The following is a 17344-nucleotide window of genomic DNA, read 5'->3' as shown; positions in this document are numbered from 1 at the left end:
CGTCGGGCTCATTGTTCTTTTGCTTTTAATGTTACTATTGTCCCGCTTGTGTTTACTCATGCCGTCCGGCATGATATTATATTCGACCCGTTCAACTTTAAAATAGTTGAACATAATTATTCACAACTCTATTTACATTATCTTGTCATTTTTTATGACCCTAAAACCTGAGTCTTTTTAACTTTCCATCCGAGTTCCCGTTCCTCGGTTTACGCATGTGTTTAATTCCTACCCATCGACTGGGTGTTTTACCACAGTCGTTATCATTGCAACCCTCTCGGTATGCATTAAAACCTCGCTTCATTTTTATATTCTGACTTTGTCTTTAAGTTCGACGTTTTACAAAAATGACCCGTTAAGGGACATATTTGCATTTTCCGGGTTCGAGTGCAAGTACACCCCCCTCCCAATGCATATCTAACTCATCTTACATGTTTACATTCTCTGGGTTCGAGTGTAAATATCACTCCCTCCCAATATTTGTCTAAATCGTTTTACATGCTTGATGTTTTCTGGGTTCGAGTGTAAGTACACTACCTCCCAATACTTGATGTTTTCTGGGTTCGAGTGTAAGTACACTCCCTCCCAATACTTGATGTTTTCTGGGTTCGAGTGTAAGTACACTCCCTCCTAATACTTGATGTTTTCTGGGTTCGAGTGTAAGTACACTCCCTCCCAATACTACATCGGATGTAAACGTGTCCGCCATAAGAAGTTCATGGTATCATATGCCGCTACTTACTTGGCCAGAGTAAGCGATTAACACATGACACGCATGACCTTTTTACGGTTTTCACATCACGCCCTATGTAAGTAATACCTCTATCTGTTTTTCTTGGAAACAATGTCCCGGATAGGTTTTCTATTCAGGTCCTTCCAAGTTTTCAGTCTACATATGCAACTTTCAATCTCTACATATCTGTTGCATATTACTATTTATGCAATGATTTAAAACGTGTACCTGATAATGCTTGCCCTAACGGCTTCTCTTGCCATTAGCCTTGTTCGCGGTCGTTACGCGATTTAGTCCTTGATAGGCATGTTCCTCTTGTCATGCCTCGGACTGTTCCTCTATCACATCTTGTATTTGTTTAACCTTTGCCATCTTTAAATGTAAGTGTCCTTCAATCAAGACATTCACAAGGTTAGTAATGTCAACTTTACTAAATGCCCGTATCATAGTACAAGGCTTTTTTTTTTCTATACGCGTCAACGCGCGTATTTTCGTCAACTATATCAATCATTTTAGTTAGGGTAACGTGTATTACGCGATAACCTTATGTGTTGTTTACAACACTTAACACACTAAACCATTAACATACATGTACTTACCGGATTTGCGATCAAGCCTCGAACCGAACACCAATCTTTGTTAAGAGCATAAGGTTTAAGTCCAAGCATGGTTTTCCCCACCATACTTGAATCTCTTAAACCAAGGCTCTGATACCAACTTTTAACACTCTAGTTATTATTTTAAAGGTTTTCGTATAAATTACGAATACCGACATGTATTTAGTGTTAAGTATCCTTAACAAATTCTGAGTTTTACAATTCATAAGCTATTCTACAAACGTGAATGGATTCGTCGTTAAATTTTACAACAAAGCAATGTGCGGAAGCATGAGTCTTTATCGTGTTCGGTTCTTCATTAAGCTTGATCGTCTTCCGGCATCCCATAGAGTACCTACATTTCATAAACATGAAATGCTTAGTCATACAGAGTTTTAAACATGTCTAAACGGGTCTGAGAAACAATTGATAACAAAACAACAATTTCAACCTGACCTCCACCGTAAATTACGGTGGCATCGTAGTTTACGGTGGCCACTGGTTTCACATGCCCCTACCGTAAACCAGTAGGGGGCTACCGTAAGACTTCTCATCTCCACCGTAAATTACGGTGGCACCGTAATTTACGGTGGACCCTGCATCTAGCTTATCCAATTTGCCGTAATTTTGACCCATTCATGTTTTTATCAAACGAAACATGTTTGTTTGATCCATATTTTCACGGCAATCATAATTTCAATAATTCCTATCATATTAGGTTCAAGTCACGGGTTCCTTACGTATTTTAAACCCGTTTACGCTCATATGCATATTTTGACCCGTTAAGGGTATTTATGCATATTTTGAGCATGAAACGCTTTCATCCGTTTCTAGCATTATTATACCACATTACTTATTATGAGATCTTCAACCACAACTAAAATTTGTGGTGAGCTCAATGAGATGATCTATATAATCCGAGTTTTTCTCGTCGGATTGCTAATTTACGACAAAGACTCATATTGAGTCTTTTGACCCAAGATTTACCCTTTTCATTCTCTATACTTATTCAAAGTATTTGTTTGATCACATAACTTGTTTTTAGACGACTCTTAAGGTTCATTTACTCGATTTTGCTTACGAGGGCGTTTTAGTCATCTTAAACCCTTTCTTTACAACAAAGGACTTTTCATGTCGTAATTGACCAAAATTCCACTGTTTGAACTAGGATCTTGTTTAAACAGACATCATGTTCTTAAAACACAATGACAATAACTTAAATCATTCAGTTTACTTAAAAGATAACCCAATGTCCATTTTAACTTGTTTAGCCCTCATTGAACTTCAAGTTCTAATGATGATTTGACCAATTATACATACCTGGCTCGAATCAATATATTGATTCGTTTAGATACCTTGCCTTAGTAGCCGCTAAGCGATAGCGATGTACATATCCATCCGATATTTATTTCTATAATCACATAGCTCAACAACTATTAGTCGATATTGTCAAAGGGTGATAATTGCACCTTTTGACCCGTTTGGTCTAAAGGACCATAAAACTCTATGAGGTGATATTTATTACCATCTTATCTATATGACTAACTTCGGTTTACACCGCATAGTCGTTCTACTTGTAAATCATTTATTGATTTCTTTGACCCATTATAACCCAAGCTATAATGTGTTTTTCCCCAAATAAACGGTTGTTGACCACAAATGACCAAAGTACCATTTTACCCTTACTATTTGCAATGGTTCACCTTATAAGGTAACCATTTAAAAACTCATTATCTTTTAGTCATTTCATGACTAATTAACCGCATTAGCTCCTTTTTATCCATTAAACATGATTTATGTCATTGTCTTTTGTTCCGGACCGCACTTGCCGTGTCGGAACATCATAGTTTAAAACAAGACTTATTATTCACGATCTATCAAACCAATAGGTATCGAATAACTAAAATGTAAGCTTCAATTACCTTGTATCCGGATTATGCTCTTTTCTTCTCGTGCTTGATTCGTTTGACCGCTTCTTTCTCAAGCCTCCACCTAGCTCGTTAGGCGACAAACTATCATCATTCACAAGGTGGTTAGATTAGTCATTTCAATTCACGACTATTCCACCTTACGTATTTTCTATTTCGAATCTACTATTCGACTTTGTCATTGGTTAGTTTAACTTCTAAAAGTCAACTACCTTTAATCATACAATGGGCACAATTAAGTTAAATCAACATTAAGATTAGAACCCGTCTTAACCCATACTTCATGTAATTAGTCAAACAAGGCAATTACGCGTTTCACTCGTAATTTCATCATGTAAACATTCACTTAGGCATTTCAACGAACACCTTGTGGGCATATTCTATAAAATCAACAATCAATTTTCATAACTAGTTATTTGCCCAAGTTTTAACATCATTCACAAGTTCTTATGTCTAGCATGCATATCAATACCTAGACTTACTTCATGGAAATCGAATTACACCAAATTGATGATAATAAATCTAGTGTTCATCATCTTCACACAAAACCCATTTAGCACTTACATAACTAGTTAACCCAAACACTAATTTATGGTGCTAAATTAACGGATTTACATCTAGGACTCGTTCCTAGACTGGTGCTCATATCAATTGTACTACAACACCCATTATTCATGCCAGAATTTCATTCATGAATGTTAATCATAATTTGAAGTATCATCAAATAGCAAAATTCAACATACCTTTCGATCCCCACACTTAGGTGATTACGAATTTGTATTCATGCATTGATTTAAGACTGAAATTGACCTTCAATTTGATGATTTTTGGCACTTTAGGGTTTTGCTCCCTTTTCCTTTCCTCTGGTCGATACGCACACACACACTAAATGTGTGTGTTGTGTTTTATTTATTTGATTTTTATTAAAACTAGTTTGCCCACTTGACAACCTTAGTCCCTCATGTTTTATCTTGATCATTTGAAGCTACAACTCACCATTTATCACTTAGCCTCATACTAGTAACTGGGTTAACTATCCCTAGTTAACTTAATAGGTTCGGGAAGTTATAACCCGTTATATTTTGAGTCCCGTTAACTCGGCCTTTCATAACTTTATTGTTCTCAAGCATTCATTCACTTTTGATTTAATATTAGGTTTATTTAATTAAAATCCTAATATTCACCGGGTAAATTTTACCATTAACGGTACTTTACCCGTCTTTTAGTATTAACGGGGTTCGATTACCAAACCCGTTTTCGGGGTGTTACAATTACCATGGATCTCATTACTAAACTCCCGCGCACAAAGAAAGGTCACGATGCCATCTGGGTAGTCGTTGATCGTCTTACCAAGTCAGCGCATTTCTTACCAATCCGTGAGGATTTTTCGGCTGACAAACTTGCTCAAATCTACGTGGATGAAATAGTAGCTCGACATGGTGTTCCTTTGAACATCATTTCTGACAGAGATTCTCGTTTCACTTCTCACTTTTGGAGAACCATGCAATCTGCTATGGGGTCCCAACTTAATCTGAGCACAGCTTATCATCCACAAACGGATGGTCAGTCTGAAAGAACAATCCAGACACTAGAGGATATGCTTAGAGCTTGTGTGATCGATTTAGGTGGTAGTTGGGATTCACATCTTCCATTGATTGAATTCTCCTACAACAACAGTTATCACTCCAGCATCAACATGGCTCCTTTCGAGGCTCTCTATGGTCGAAAATGTCGTTCACCAGTCTGCTGGAATGAGATCGGCGAGGCTCAGCTTACTGGACCTGCCTCATTTTAGAGACAACTGATAAGGTAAAGAAAGTTCGTGATAACCTTCAGACAGCTAGAAGCCGTCAAAAGAGTTACGCGGACCTAGAACGCAAGCCCTTGGATTTTCAAGTCGGTGATCGTGTATTACTTAAGGTCTCACCTTGGAAAGGTGTGATCAGATTTGGAAAGAAAGGAAAACTTGCACCTAGATACGTTGGACCATTCAAGATCGTCGAAAGAATCGGTAAGGTAGCCTACAGACTTGAGTTGCCTCCTGAACTTGGAAATGTTCATCCAACCTTTCACGTGTTCAATCTCAAGAGGTGTTTAGCTGATGAGAACCTCCACATACCGCTTGACGAAATTCGTGTTGATAAAACACTGAAATTTGTTGAGAAACCGGTGGAAATCATGGAACGTGAAGTCAAGTGGCTTAAACGCAAGCGCATTCCTTTGGTCACGGTTTGCTGGGAATCTAAACGTGGACCCGAGTTTACTTGGGAACGCGAAGATCAAATGAAGGCAAAATATCCGCATCTTTTTCCACGAGTTTCCTCTAAATAAATTTCGGGATGAAATTTCCACAAGTAGGGGAGACTGTAACATTTGTGCTCAAAATCATTATGAACAGTTCAATTATCAATAAAACAATGTTATTTGATCCCAATGTTTGTTTAGTTATGTTTTACATTTTTCATGTTTTGACTTTTGTTCGATTTTAAACTCTACATCGCTTTCTGGAGAATTATACGCAAACTGATGCGTAAGCGTACTCAGTTTAATGCGACAAATACTCCGGAACGTCAACATATACTTAACATACCTTAAATAACCTTTACATAACTTAGAAATAAGTTTTGAAGGCTTTGGTATGGCAAAAACAAGTTATTTCGCATACAGGGACTAAAGTTGACAAACTGCGAAAGTATGCCAATTTGAACTGTAACAAACATTCCAGAATATGACCATAAGTTAAACACACCTTAAATATCCTTTACATAGCTTAGAAATAGGCTTTGAGGGGTTTGGTGTGCTAAAATAAACTTTTGGATCATTCAGGGACTAAAAGTGTCAAAAAGTGCACAAGTTTGCACTTTTGCGCATAACATACGTTCTGAACACATCCGGACATCCAAAAATTTATGTAAGCATCCTTATATTATGCCTTAGTGTTTGGCATGAGAAAAATCCATTCGTCGTGTCATTTTGATCGTTTTTCGCGCTTATGCGCATTCCGTCGTAATTAAGCAAACATCGCGATCGTACGACCAAACGAACCAACATCCGGCATATTTTTGAGCATGTTTCATGTTCTCAATGTTTAAGCATCATTTTAGGGCCTTAAAGATGGCTTAACGGGCCTTAAACTTGTCGGAAATGGCCCTAAACCACAACAGGGACCTAAACTGTCATTTCTGAAACTTGTTTTCTGATCTGGACTCCCAGGCGGGGCGCGTAAGACCATGTCTAAATCTTACGCGGGCCGCGTCAGACTTACAGACCAGATTCAATGTTTTGATCCACTTGCAGCAACCTTTCGATCACCCAAAGGGCAACGCCACGTGTCAAAACCCTATGGTGGGGGCAAAATAAGCCACCACAACATTTCGACAAGTGTACGGATTGGATCGTGGCACGATATTCAAGAAACGATCCTAACGGTCTTGCTTTTCCTATAAATACCCCCCCCTTTTGGTTAAAAACCCACAAAATCTGATCTAAAGCTCTAAGTTAAGGCCTTTGCTTCATACCTGAGCTCCTGGATCGAGATTAGCTTTCGGGGACCCTTCGTAAGTGTTCTTTCGTTCTTTTATTCGCTTTTCGAGTCCGAAAGTCAAAGTTTTGTTTGACTTTCTGCGTTGACCAGCCTATGGTCAACACGAAGTTCGTTGGAACTTCATAACGTGAGCGTGATCACGATGGTTATAGTCCATAGTGACTATACCTACTGATTACCACGTTATCTAGGCTCAGTGACGAGTCGTAGTTTCGGCCAAAATACGCATTCTTGCGTATTTTGTAACCAAACTACTCGTGGGTATCAAAACCGTTTGTTTTGATACCAAACCTGTTTTCTAAACTTAGTTAAGCATGTGTTAACATGCTTAGCTCGTCACTTTTAGTATAGTGCTTATATAGGGTCGTAAGGTAAGCGATCTAAACAATCGCTTATACTTTCGAACCCGACCCATTTGGTCGATCATTAGGATCCGACCAAACACATTAGGTGACCATAGTTGTATAGGGAATAACTTTCTGAGGTTATACCTTATGGTCACGACATTAGGCGTTCCAAACGCGTTCCACGCGAACGACGCGTTAAAGTAGCATAAGCTACCTAAACGGGTCGTAATGGGTCGTAAGCACTTAGGTTAAGTTTCATTTTAGTATGTGGGCTTTGTTAAACCATATTACACGAGTCTCCATACTCGTTTGGTTTACAAACCCTCATTGTATCCAAATCCTCTGATTTAGGTCCGGTATATTAACATAGTTACCATATTAGGTGCCGTTTGATATCCGTGATCTCTAGCATTATTTCGTTGTTATACAAGAACTTCAAAGCAATCTCAGGTGAGTACATAGACCCCTCTTTTACTGTTTTCCAAACTGTTTTGGGGTGGAACACATGTGCCTACTTGTTACTTTATGCTTTCAATGTTTTCATACCATATGCTTATTATGTTCGTTAGTACATATATAGTACATGATTTCATTGTGTTTATGCTATGTATGTCCATTGTGTGCATACTTAGTACAATCGATTTACAATACATTTTCATGCTATGTATGCCCATTGTGTGCATGCTTAGTACATTGCTTTACACTACATTTTATGCTATGTATGCCCATTGTGTGCGTACTTAGTACATTATTTTACATTACATTTTATGCTATGTATGCCCATTGTGTGCATACTTAGTACATTTATTCATCACATGCTCACATTTTGGTATGACATTTGGTTTGTTCAAATGATACAATGTACATTCATTAACATTAGCTACGCCACTCGTTAGTAGGTAATGGTACCATAGGACTTGACAACTCCCATTCCTGAAATCTCGGGTTTGTTTGGATTGGAAGGAATGACCGAATTCGATAAACAATAACACATATAGACCTTTAATTTGTTTAAAGGTCTATCATCACAGTCACAAAGGCTTGAATGTATGAATTTTCACAATACCGCGTAAATGTTTGTATCAGTATAGCATGCAATTGTTCCACAAAACATAACTTTGAATTAAACTATGTTTAATTCAATACCCTATTTTTGTGCATTTTACCTATGGCCCAATTGATATATTTTCACATGCCATACATGATATTTTGGATACACATTACAATGATTTACATTAAACATAAACAATTTGACATTGATATACACATTTGGTGGTTTACATTAGACATGGACATTTTGATATGGTTTACACAATAACACTTGACAATTGATTCATACATGAACAATTTACATGGTGGTTGGTTTGGGTAAATGGTTTGGGTAACGTGGCGTATGTAATATGATACAAACATGGTGGATACGCTGCTGGTACTTCCTATACATAAATGTTTGTATAATATTACCTATCGTAGCATTATTTAAATCATTTCAGTATAGACATATTACCTTTTACACAAATAACATATTCTTCACAAGACATTGTTTTACAAACAACTTATCTTATACAAACTCATTTTTACTCTCATTTAACCTTACATTCTATTTATACATATCATCTGATCTTATCGTTTTTCATATGATTTACAAGACAAAACAATTTACAAGGTTCATGACTGACTGTTATTAAACGTTTTCTTTAAACTCAAGTCATGAATCCCATTTTCACAAAACCTATGTATCTCACAGGCATTTTTATGCTGACGTACCTACTTTCACATGTGTTTTTAGGAGCTGTTGCTTAGGATGATGATTGTGATACTAGGGCGGACCTGTGCCTTAGAGACATAAAACGATGATAGACTTAGTTCGAATATGTTCCGAACACTTTATTTCCTGTTTTGAAACAATGTAACACTCGTGTTTGATAAATAAAATATAACTTTGTATGCCATGGTTGTGAAACAAATAATTCTGTCTCAATACTTCCCGACGTTTCCGCCGCGGTTGCATGTTATACGCGGTCGGGGTGTGACATCTTTCACATACTTCACATCAGACAGTAGATCTTCTTTCATTTTCTCTAACTCAGCAATCTTCTTGTCTTTTCCTTCACAATCTTTGCAAGCTTCTGATCATTTCTCACAAGGTTTAGTGACTTCAATCACCTTCTCAATTATCTTTTCAACTTCGAAAACTTTTTCGATTTCAACAAGTTTCTCGACCTCAACAATCTTCTCTATTTCAACAACTTTTTCAACAATTTTCTCAACTTCTACGAATTTTTCAACTTCAACAATTTTCTCCACTACTTTCTCTGCTTCAACAATCTTTTCTATTGCAATCTCAGCAGTTGCTTCATCCTTTGTTTCAACAGCTTCAGTCTTCGCCTTTTCATCAGCAAGTAATTTTGCTGCTTCTAGCTCTCTCTGCAATCGAGCAATCTTCTTCTGATTCAGCATCTCAACTTTATCTGCATAGAAAAAATTAAAACTGTCAGGATCAATGCTTTTTCTACATTTGTTAAGATACTCTTCCTCATCATCCGTATCAACATCACTTCCAAGATCTGGAAATATCAGAATCCTTTTCTGACATTCCTCATTTTGATCCAGAATCCTGGTAACAAGTGCCGCATCAGGTCTAGTTCCACTAGGTATATACTTGTCCCAACTAAATCCATTTGCAACAACCTCATCACTTTGATCTATTATCCCAAAATAAGCTTTCCTATTGGCCTCTTCAATCATTTTCCCATGAGCAGTTTTCGGTTCATTTTGTTGAGGTTGTTGATCAATCTGATGAAAGATTGATTTCTGATAATAATTGCTCTTTTCTTGACTTCTAGTTAACTCTTGGTTCTTACATTCCCGTTTAAAGTGACCTTTTCCTTTACATCGGAAACAAGTAACCTTTGACTTGTCAAAACCAAGTGGAGAAGTAGCCATCCCTCGAAATTCATCTCTGCCTGTAATCTGTTGAAATTTTTCAGCTCTCCTGTAGGCACTAGCTAAACACCACTTCACATCCATCAGCTCAAGCTCTTCTGCATCAATTTGGTCGTAATCTTCTTTTGTGAGCATCAGATTACCAATTCTTCCAGCAATCAAACTTTCATACGACTCTAACATGGCTACAAGAGATTCCATGTGTTGCTTTGCCACTTCAGGAGATAGATGTTGACCATTCTGAATGTTCAAGGTCACATTACACTGCAAATTTGTAGAATTTTGCTTCTGAGGGCTAGGTGTGTTGCTGTTTGGATCAAAGCTTGAGAATGATGAAGTAGATCCACCACTTTGAGTTGTAGTACTTGCATTTGGACTTGCAGAACCATCAGCACTGAATGCAGTACTAATCTTTGGACTTTGACTGGGAGTGGCCTCAAACTTGTTCCCTCTGTAGTACAGACTGACATCTTGCTTGGCATTTGGATTCATCATGATAGCTGTCTTTTGAATATCCAGCTCTTGTTCTTCAATTTTCTGAATAAACTGAGCCAAGTTCATACTCTCAGTCTTCCTCATGAGTTTCACAATCATCAGATAAGTTCCCCACTTCTGTTGGTGTAAAGCCTCTGCTAACTTATCAACCCACTCATCATCATCTTTCTGAATATCCAATCTTCCCATTTCTAGAACCAGATGACAGTATCTATCTATGGTTTGCTTTGTGGTTTCATGATCAAATGCAGTAAACATGTCAAACGACTTCTTCAGTAAGGCCTTTTGTTTTTGATCATATCAGCACTCCCTCTGAATTTCTGAATTAATGCCTCCCAGATTGATCTAGCAGTTCCGTTATGTTGAAGTAAGACAAAGATGTCTTCTTTAACTGCTTGCTGTAGAATGCTGATCATCATCTTCTCACTAGTATACTTCAACTTGTCAGCTTCTGTAAAATCATTGAAACCTTTTTCCAATCCACGCTCATTCTTGGGTCTCTCATAGTCTTTCAGCAGTGAACACCAAGCATCGAATCTGTAAGCTTGAACCCAGTTCTCGAATCGGTTTTTCCATCCCTGAAAATCCTCAATATACATCAACTTTGGTGGTTTCTGATGAGTACCCGTCTCATTCTCACTGTATACAGTCTCAGCAGCAGTGACAGGTGCAACCGGTGTTGCAAAAGCATTGTAAAACTCTTCAGCCATGGTTTGATAACACGTTTTTTCAATAACAGTCAATTACGAGCGAAATAGCAGGTTGGAACGATATCACAGGTAATCTGGAGCGAAACCTGGTTTTCTGGGGCGAAATCAGGGCTTTTGGAGCGAAATCAGGGTATTTGGGGCGAAATCAGGGTATTTGGGGCGAAATCAGGGGTATTTGGGGCGAAATCAGGGTATTTGGGGCGAAATCAGGGGTATTTGGGGCGAAATCAGGGTATTTGGGGCGAAATCAGGGGTATTTGGGGCGAAATCAGAGTACTTGGGGCGAAATCAGGTTAAGTCAGTTCGAGCGAAATCAACTCGGAGGTCCATTTTTGCTATTTTTAGGTTAAATTTTGACGTGAAACTTTCAAGGGTTTGTCTATGTCCAATTTCAAACAGTCTGTGAAAATTTGGTCCGATTCTGACCGTGAAATCTTCTTGAACAGATAAAAGAAGGTGTAGAAGATAGAAAATGATGCTGTTTTGGCAAGAACTCCTCGTCCTGAGCTCTGATACCACTTGTAGGATCGCGTGCTGACCCGAACGAGTCAATCGGAGGTGTTCTAATCCATTTCAGGTGCGGAATAACAAGAAACGGACACGAAAAACAGCTTGTTCTACTAAATATTGCCTTGTATATTGATTTCACAGCTTTTACAAGTCAAACGGCACTTCGGCAGCAGTTCGTTACGGGAAACAAGACCTCTACATATGATTTCGCTTATCAGCTATTTATAGGGAAGGGGGTTTCGCTCCAAATGTCATAAGACCATTTGGAGCGAAATCAGCTACATGCTGATTTCCCACGAAATGTCCAAACTCTGATTTCCCACGAAATGGCTAACTTCTGATTTCCCACGAAATGACATGTCCATTTCGTGTGAAATCACCTTTTGTGTGAAATTAACTTTCGTGTGAAATCAACTACAACTCTATATTCCCGTACAATGTGCCCTAATCTAACATTCTAAGACTAAGACTCGATACAAGACGAAGTCGACAGATGTATGCACCAACATAGACAACAGTAGTTTGCTATTAACATAATGGAATTGCTGTTGAATAAACCTATTGATCATTAGTGTATATCAATTTTGTAAGTCTGCACTAATTATTTTTTTACTCTCTGTCAATATTGGCTATGCATTGTTTTCTAAGAAACGACCCGTGTTTGCACACGGGTCTTACCGCTAGTATAATCTATAGAAAGAGATTAGAAGATGACCTCGATTTGCTTAGGTGTCATCCTCTCAGCTATGACAACTAGGATTTTCATATCTCATTATTACATCATATATACACTTTTATTTATAATACCATTTTAATTTAAAATTTGAAATTTGAAATTCAAAATTCAAAATAAAGAAAGGGGGCTCAATAAATGTTTTATAGGGAATCAATATCACCGCCCTCTTTCCCTTCCCTTCTCTCTCTCCCTCTCAAAAGAAAAAACTATCAGAAACCACAGAGATCCTCGTCATCGCCATACAGATTAGAGATTCAAGGTTATAAATCCTCCCCTCATATTTGCTCTTCCTTTCTCAGGTTGTTTTTTAACACAAATTTGAAGTTCTAGGGTTCATATGTGGGTATCGACGAGCTTGTTTCAAATTAAGCAATTGAATGATCCATGAGTGAAATTTGCAAAAGAAGAATCAAATAAAACGGTGCGGTTTCGAATCTTGATCTTAGTCAAGAAATTGTAAGCCGATGGAGTTTTTATCCAGGTCAAGGAGCGCCGCCGCGCTTCAGGTGTCAAAGACTCTACATTCTCCACTATCTCCATTGGTTCCGAAATCTGATTTTAGTGAAACTGGTGAAAACTCCGGTGAAAACAACCGCATCTCCGGCGTGGAGGCGGTGGAGGAACCGGCTGCCGCCACATTACTTTCTGGAAACACGTTTAGTTTTGTGTCATCTGCTACTTCACAGCTTGTGCTTGAACGTATCATGTCTCAATCCATGAGTTTGTTTACTGTAGATTACGTTTCACTGGTTAACTGTGTTGATTTTCATATTTTTCGCAAAAATCACTCCAAAGGGATCTAATCCACCTCTTAATTTGGTGCTTTGTGTAGGGAGATGAAAAAAACATGATGATTTACGAAAGTAATATGAGAGACTTAACCAAATTTTCATAGTTTGTAATGATTCATAGTTAGTGATCTTGTATGTTATTTTGAATTTGATTTAGTAAAACTAGGATGACAATTGACAAAAAAAATATATGTTTGGGTTTATTTTCTACCAGTGTTGTCTGTTTTTTAACTCAATTGTAGGTTATTTTGAATTTGATTTAGTAAGTAATTTTAAAGCACGGGAGATGAGTAACTTGCAATCCGGTATCTATCAATGATTTGTGGTATGTGAAGAATAATTTAGTCATGCATTTCAATTTTTTCTTACCCGTTTCACTATTGATTGTTTCAAAGTAAATTTTTTTTTTATCATTTTTTTATTGAAAAAATCTTTGAATTAGAGGTAAAGTTTTTTTTAATAGTTTTGATGTTAATTCTCTTAATCAGAAATCTTTGTCTGTTTTGCTTTTAATTTAGGGTTTTTTGTCGCCGATTGTGACATTGGTACATGACTGAGTAAGTTGACCAAGATTTCTGTACAAACAATGTTTAAGTCGATATATTTTTTTGGAACATTTTGTTAGCTTACTGATTTTAACTGTCAACCAGTGTTAAAATTGACGCCAATGAGAGGTTCTTGATAAGAGGGGAACAACCGACACTAACCGCCTTCTCTGCTGGTCATTCTTTGCATGTTTTCATCAACGGTCAACTATCAGGTGCCAAACACTACATTATCAAAATTTTATATGGATTGCTTATCTGAGTACATGTGAGTGGGTCGACCCGTTTGTGGATTTATTGAGAGATATAAGTTCACTTTCAATAGACTTAGCATCAGGCAATAGTCAATAGTCACTGGATAACTTCAAGTTCACTTTCATTTATTGATAGATATAAGATATATGATCCATCTTTTTAAGATGCCTAGAAGTGGATTTGAACAAAAATGGGCCCTCACATGAGAACAACATACAATATGGTTTTGATCATATATAATACATGTCAATATGTTCTTTTGCACTAGCTACTTCACCCTAAACATGGCTCATTGGTTCATTAGCTCATTCTCTCAATTTTTCTGAATTTGTTTCTGATTTTGATTTTCAAAATTGAGTTATCAAAACGGATAACCTCGCGGCAGGATATAAAAGAACATTCCTGATGAACCGTTTACTCAACTTGTCACCATTTTCTCTGATCAAGAATCTGGAGATGATTGGTCGCATGGAAGCTTCCCGCTTGAGGAGTATTTAAAAGCACTAGATCGATCTAGAGGAGAACTTAATTATGATCATGCTCTGTGTATGCGTTATAGCAAGCTGAGATATCCGGATTATTTATTTTAGTGCATATTATTTTAAACAGTTTATTATGACGTATAATGCTAATTGATATGCACTTGGTATCGTACAAATAGCAGATCAAATGTATGTAGGGTCATGCATACAAACTGAAGAAGATATAGAAACTTTGGCTAATGTTGCAGTAAGCGCTACCAAACTTTTTAAAATCCCTTTATTTTATTTTGATACATTTAATAAATATCTTGACATCGTAAAGGGTCAACAATTTGCGATGCCTCTTTCAAGAATTGCTTTAGAGTCACTGGCTGGAGCGGCTCGTCGTCAGGTTTGAACATATGATCTTGTCAAGAAAAGGTTACCATTATGTCCAATCTTGTAATTTTGCAAACCGAATGATGATTTTCAGGCTGATGATATTCAAAATGAGGCGAATGAGCTTTTAAGAATTAGAGATTATCTTTTCAAGGAATTGGATTGAGCAGGTATATCATATAATTTTTTTACTAAGCCACTAAGGGGCTTATCGAAATTGTGTTTCGAAACTGATTATGTGATATTGATTTATTAGCATCAGAATGGTGTTTGACAATTTGTTAAAATAGTAACAACGTTTGACAAATCGTATGATTGTTTAGCTAATCAACAATTAAATGGTCAAAATTTTAAATAGAGTAAAGTACACGAATGGTCCCTGTGGTATAAATATGTGAGATTTGTTAGCTTTGTGATACTGAATCTGTACATTTAATAGCATAAATGAGAGAAATTTGAATCATTACATCGAGGCAGGTAACTTAGTGGTTTCGTGTAATGGAGGACTGAATCAATTGCGTTCTACTGTGAGTGCTATCTCTTTTAACTTAAACTCATAAGTTCATTATTATGTAATTAAACGTTTTAACTGTTTTTTTTCACCATGCAGATTTGTGATATGGTCGCGATTGCTAGATATTTAAATGTTGCTCTAATGCAGATTGGCACTCACTGTGTTGGTTACGCGTATAATCTAGCTGGCTTTTTTCTTGCAGCTGGAGAAAAGGTAACTTTTTGAAGTTTTAATTCATTTTCAAGAACATCGACAGTGTAAAACTATACAATCTGTTGGCTTTTTATAATGAAGCAATACATGAATATATACAATCTTGATGGGCCTAAGAATGGAAATAAGACAATCATAATCAAAATAACATGGCAGAATATTTGGCATGATACAAGCCAATAATATCGAAAGATATTATTGACTAACAGTGCCCCGTAGTTTAAGCCATAGGAGCTCGAAGGCATAAACTGGACCGGAATCGTTGAAATGGATGCTTCGGTAGGCCTTTGGTGAAGATATCCGCATACTGGTAGTCAGCCGAAACATGAAGAATTTTAGCAATACCAAGGCAGACTTTTTCCTGGACAAAGTGTATGTCAAGTTCAATGTGTTTTGTTCGTTGGTGTTGCACGGGATTCTCGGCGAGATAAACAGCGGAGATGTTATCACAGTAGACGATAGAAGCTTAGCGAACTGGGAGATGAAGCTCCAGCAGTAGGTTTCGGATCCAGCTGAGTTCGGCTACGGTGTTGGCGACCCCTCGATATTCGGCTTCAGCACTAGACCGAGATATGGTGGGTTGGCGCTTTGAGGACCATAAAATCAAGTTGTCGCCCAAGTGAACACAATAGCCGGATGTCGAGCGCCGAGAGTCAGGGCACCCACTCCAATCAGCGTCTGAATAAGCCGTTAGTTTGGTAGACTTGGACGGCGTGATGAGCAAACCTTGTGATAATGTACCCTTGATATACCGGAGGATTCTTTTGAGAAGCTGAAAGTGGGGTTCACGTGGAGCGTGCATGAAGAGACACACCTGTTGGACTGCATAAGAAATATTGGGTCGTGTTATAGTAAGGTACTGTAAAGCACCAGCCAAGCTTCGGTATAAAGAACTATCATAAAACGGAGTACCATTAGTAGCACTCAGTTTTGAGCCGACTTCAACCGGGGTGCTAACTGTTTTGCAATTTGACATGTTTGCTCGCTAAAGAATATCCGCCGCGTATGTTGATTGAGAAAGGAGTAACCCATTTTGTTGTTTATGAACGGCGATACCGAGAAAGTGATGCAAAGGACCAAGGTCGGTCACGTTGAACTCGGTGGATAATGAGTTAATAATATTTCTTTGCAGGGAGTCATTGGAGGCAGTGAGAATAATGTCGTCCACATATAAAAGTAAATACGCCATCTGATCACCGTTTTTATATATCAAAAGGGAAGTGTCGCAAATGCTGCTCTTAAAACCGCATTTGGATATGTAACCGGCGAACCGTTGATACCAAGCCCTTGGGGCTTGTGTTAGGCCATAAAGTGAGCGGTTAAGTTTGCACACATGTTTGGGATATGAAGAGAAGGTGAAACCCGGTGGCTGGAACATATACACTGTTTCTTTGAGATGACCATGAAAAAATGCGTTCTTTACATCCAACTGATGAATAGGCCAAGCGTTGGATGTAGCAAGACTTAAAACGGTGCGAATGGAAGTTGGCTTAACCACCGGGCTAAACGTTTCATCACAGTCAACTCCCACGATTTGACTTTTACCATTGACAACTAGCCTCGCTTTGTGTCTTTCCAACGTTCCATCTGCGTGGAACTTATGTTTAAAGAGCCACATGCA

General features: G+C 37.8%; 1 protein-coding gene across 1 annotated transcript; it reads right to left on the bottom strand.

Moving 5' to 3' along the window:
• Window positions 1-16189: 16189 nt before the first annotated feature.
• On the bottom strand, window positions 16190-16699 carry LOC110892382 (uncharacterized mitochondrial protein AtMg00810-like). The gene has a single exon (XM_022139548.1). The coding sequence runs from the start codon at window positions 16697-16699 to the stop codon at window positions 16190-16192; it is 510 nt and encodes a 169-aa protein (XP_021995240.1).
• Window positions 16700-17344: the final 645 nt, after the last annotated feature.

This window comes from Helianthus annuus, chromosome 6, assembly GCF_002127325.2.
Source record: "Helianthus annuus cultivar XRQ/B chromosome 6, HanXRQr2.0-SUNRISE, whole genome shotgun sequence".
Lineage (NCBI taxonomy): Eukaryota > Viridiplantae > Streptophyta > Magnoliopsida > Asterales > Asteraceae > Helianthus > Helianthus annuus.
The sequence above is the reverse complement of the archived record's forward strand: the minus strand, read 5'-3'. Positions and strand labels throughout refer to the sequence as shown.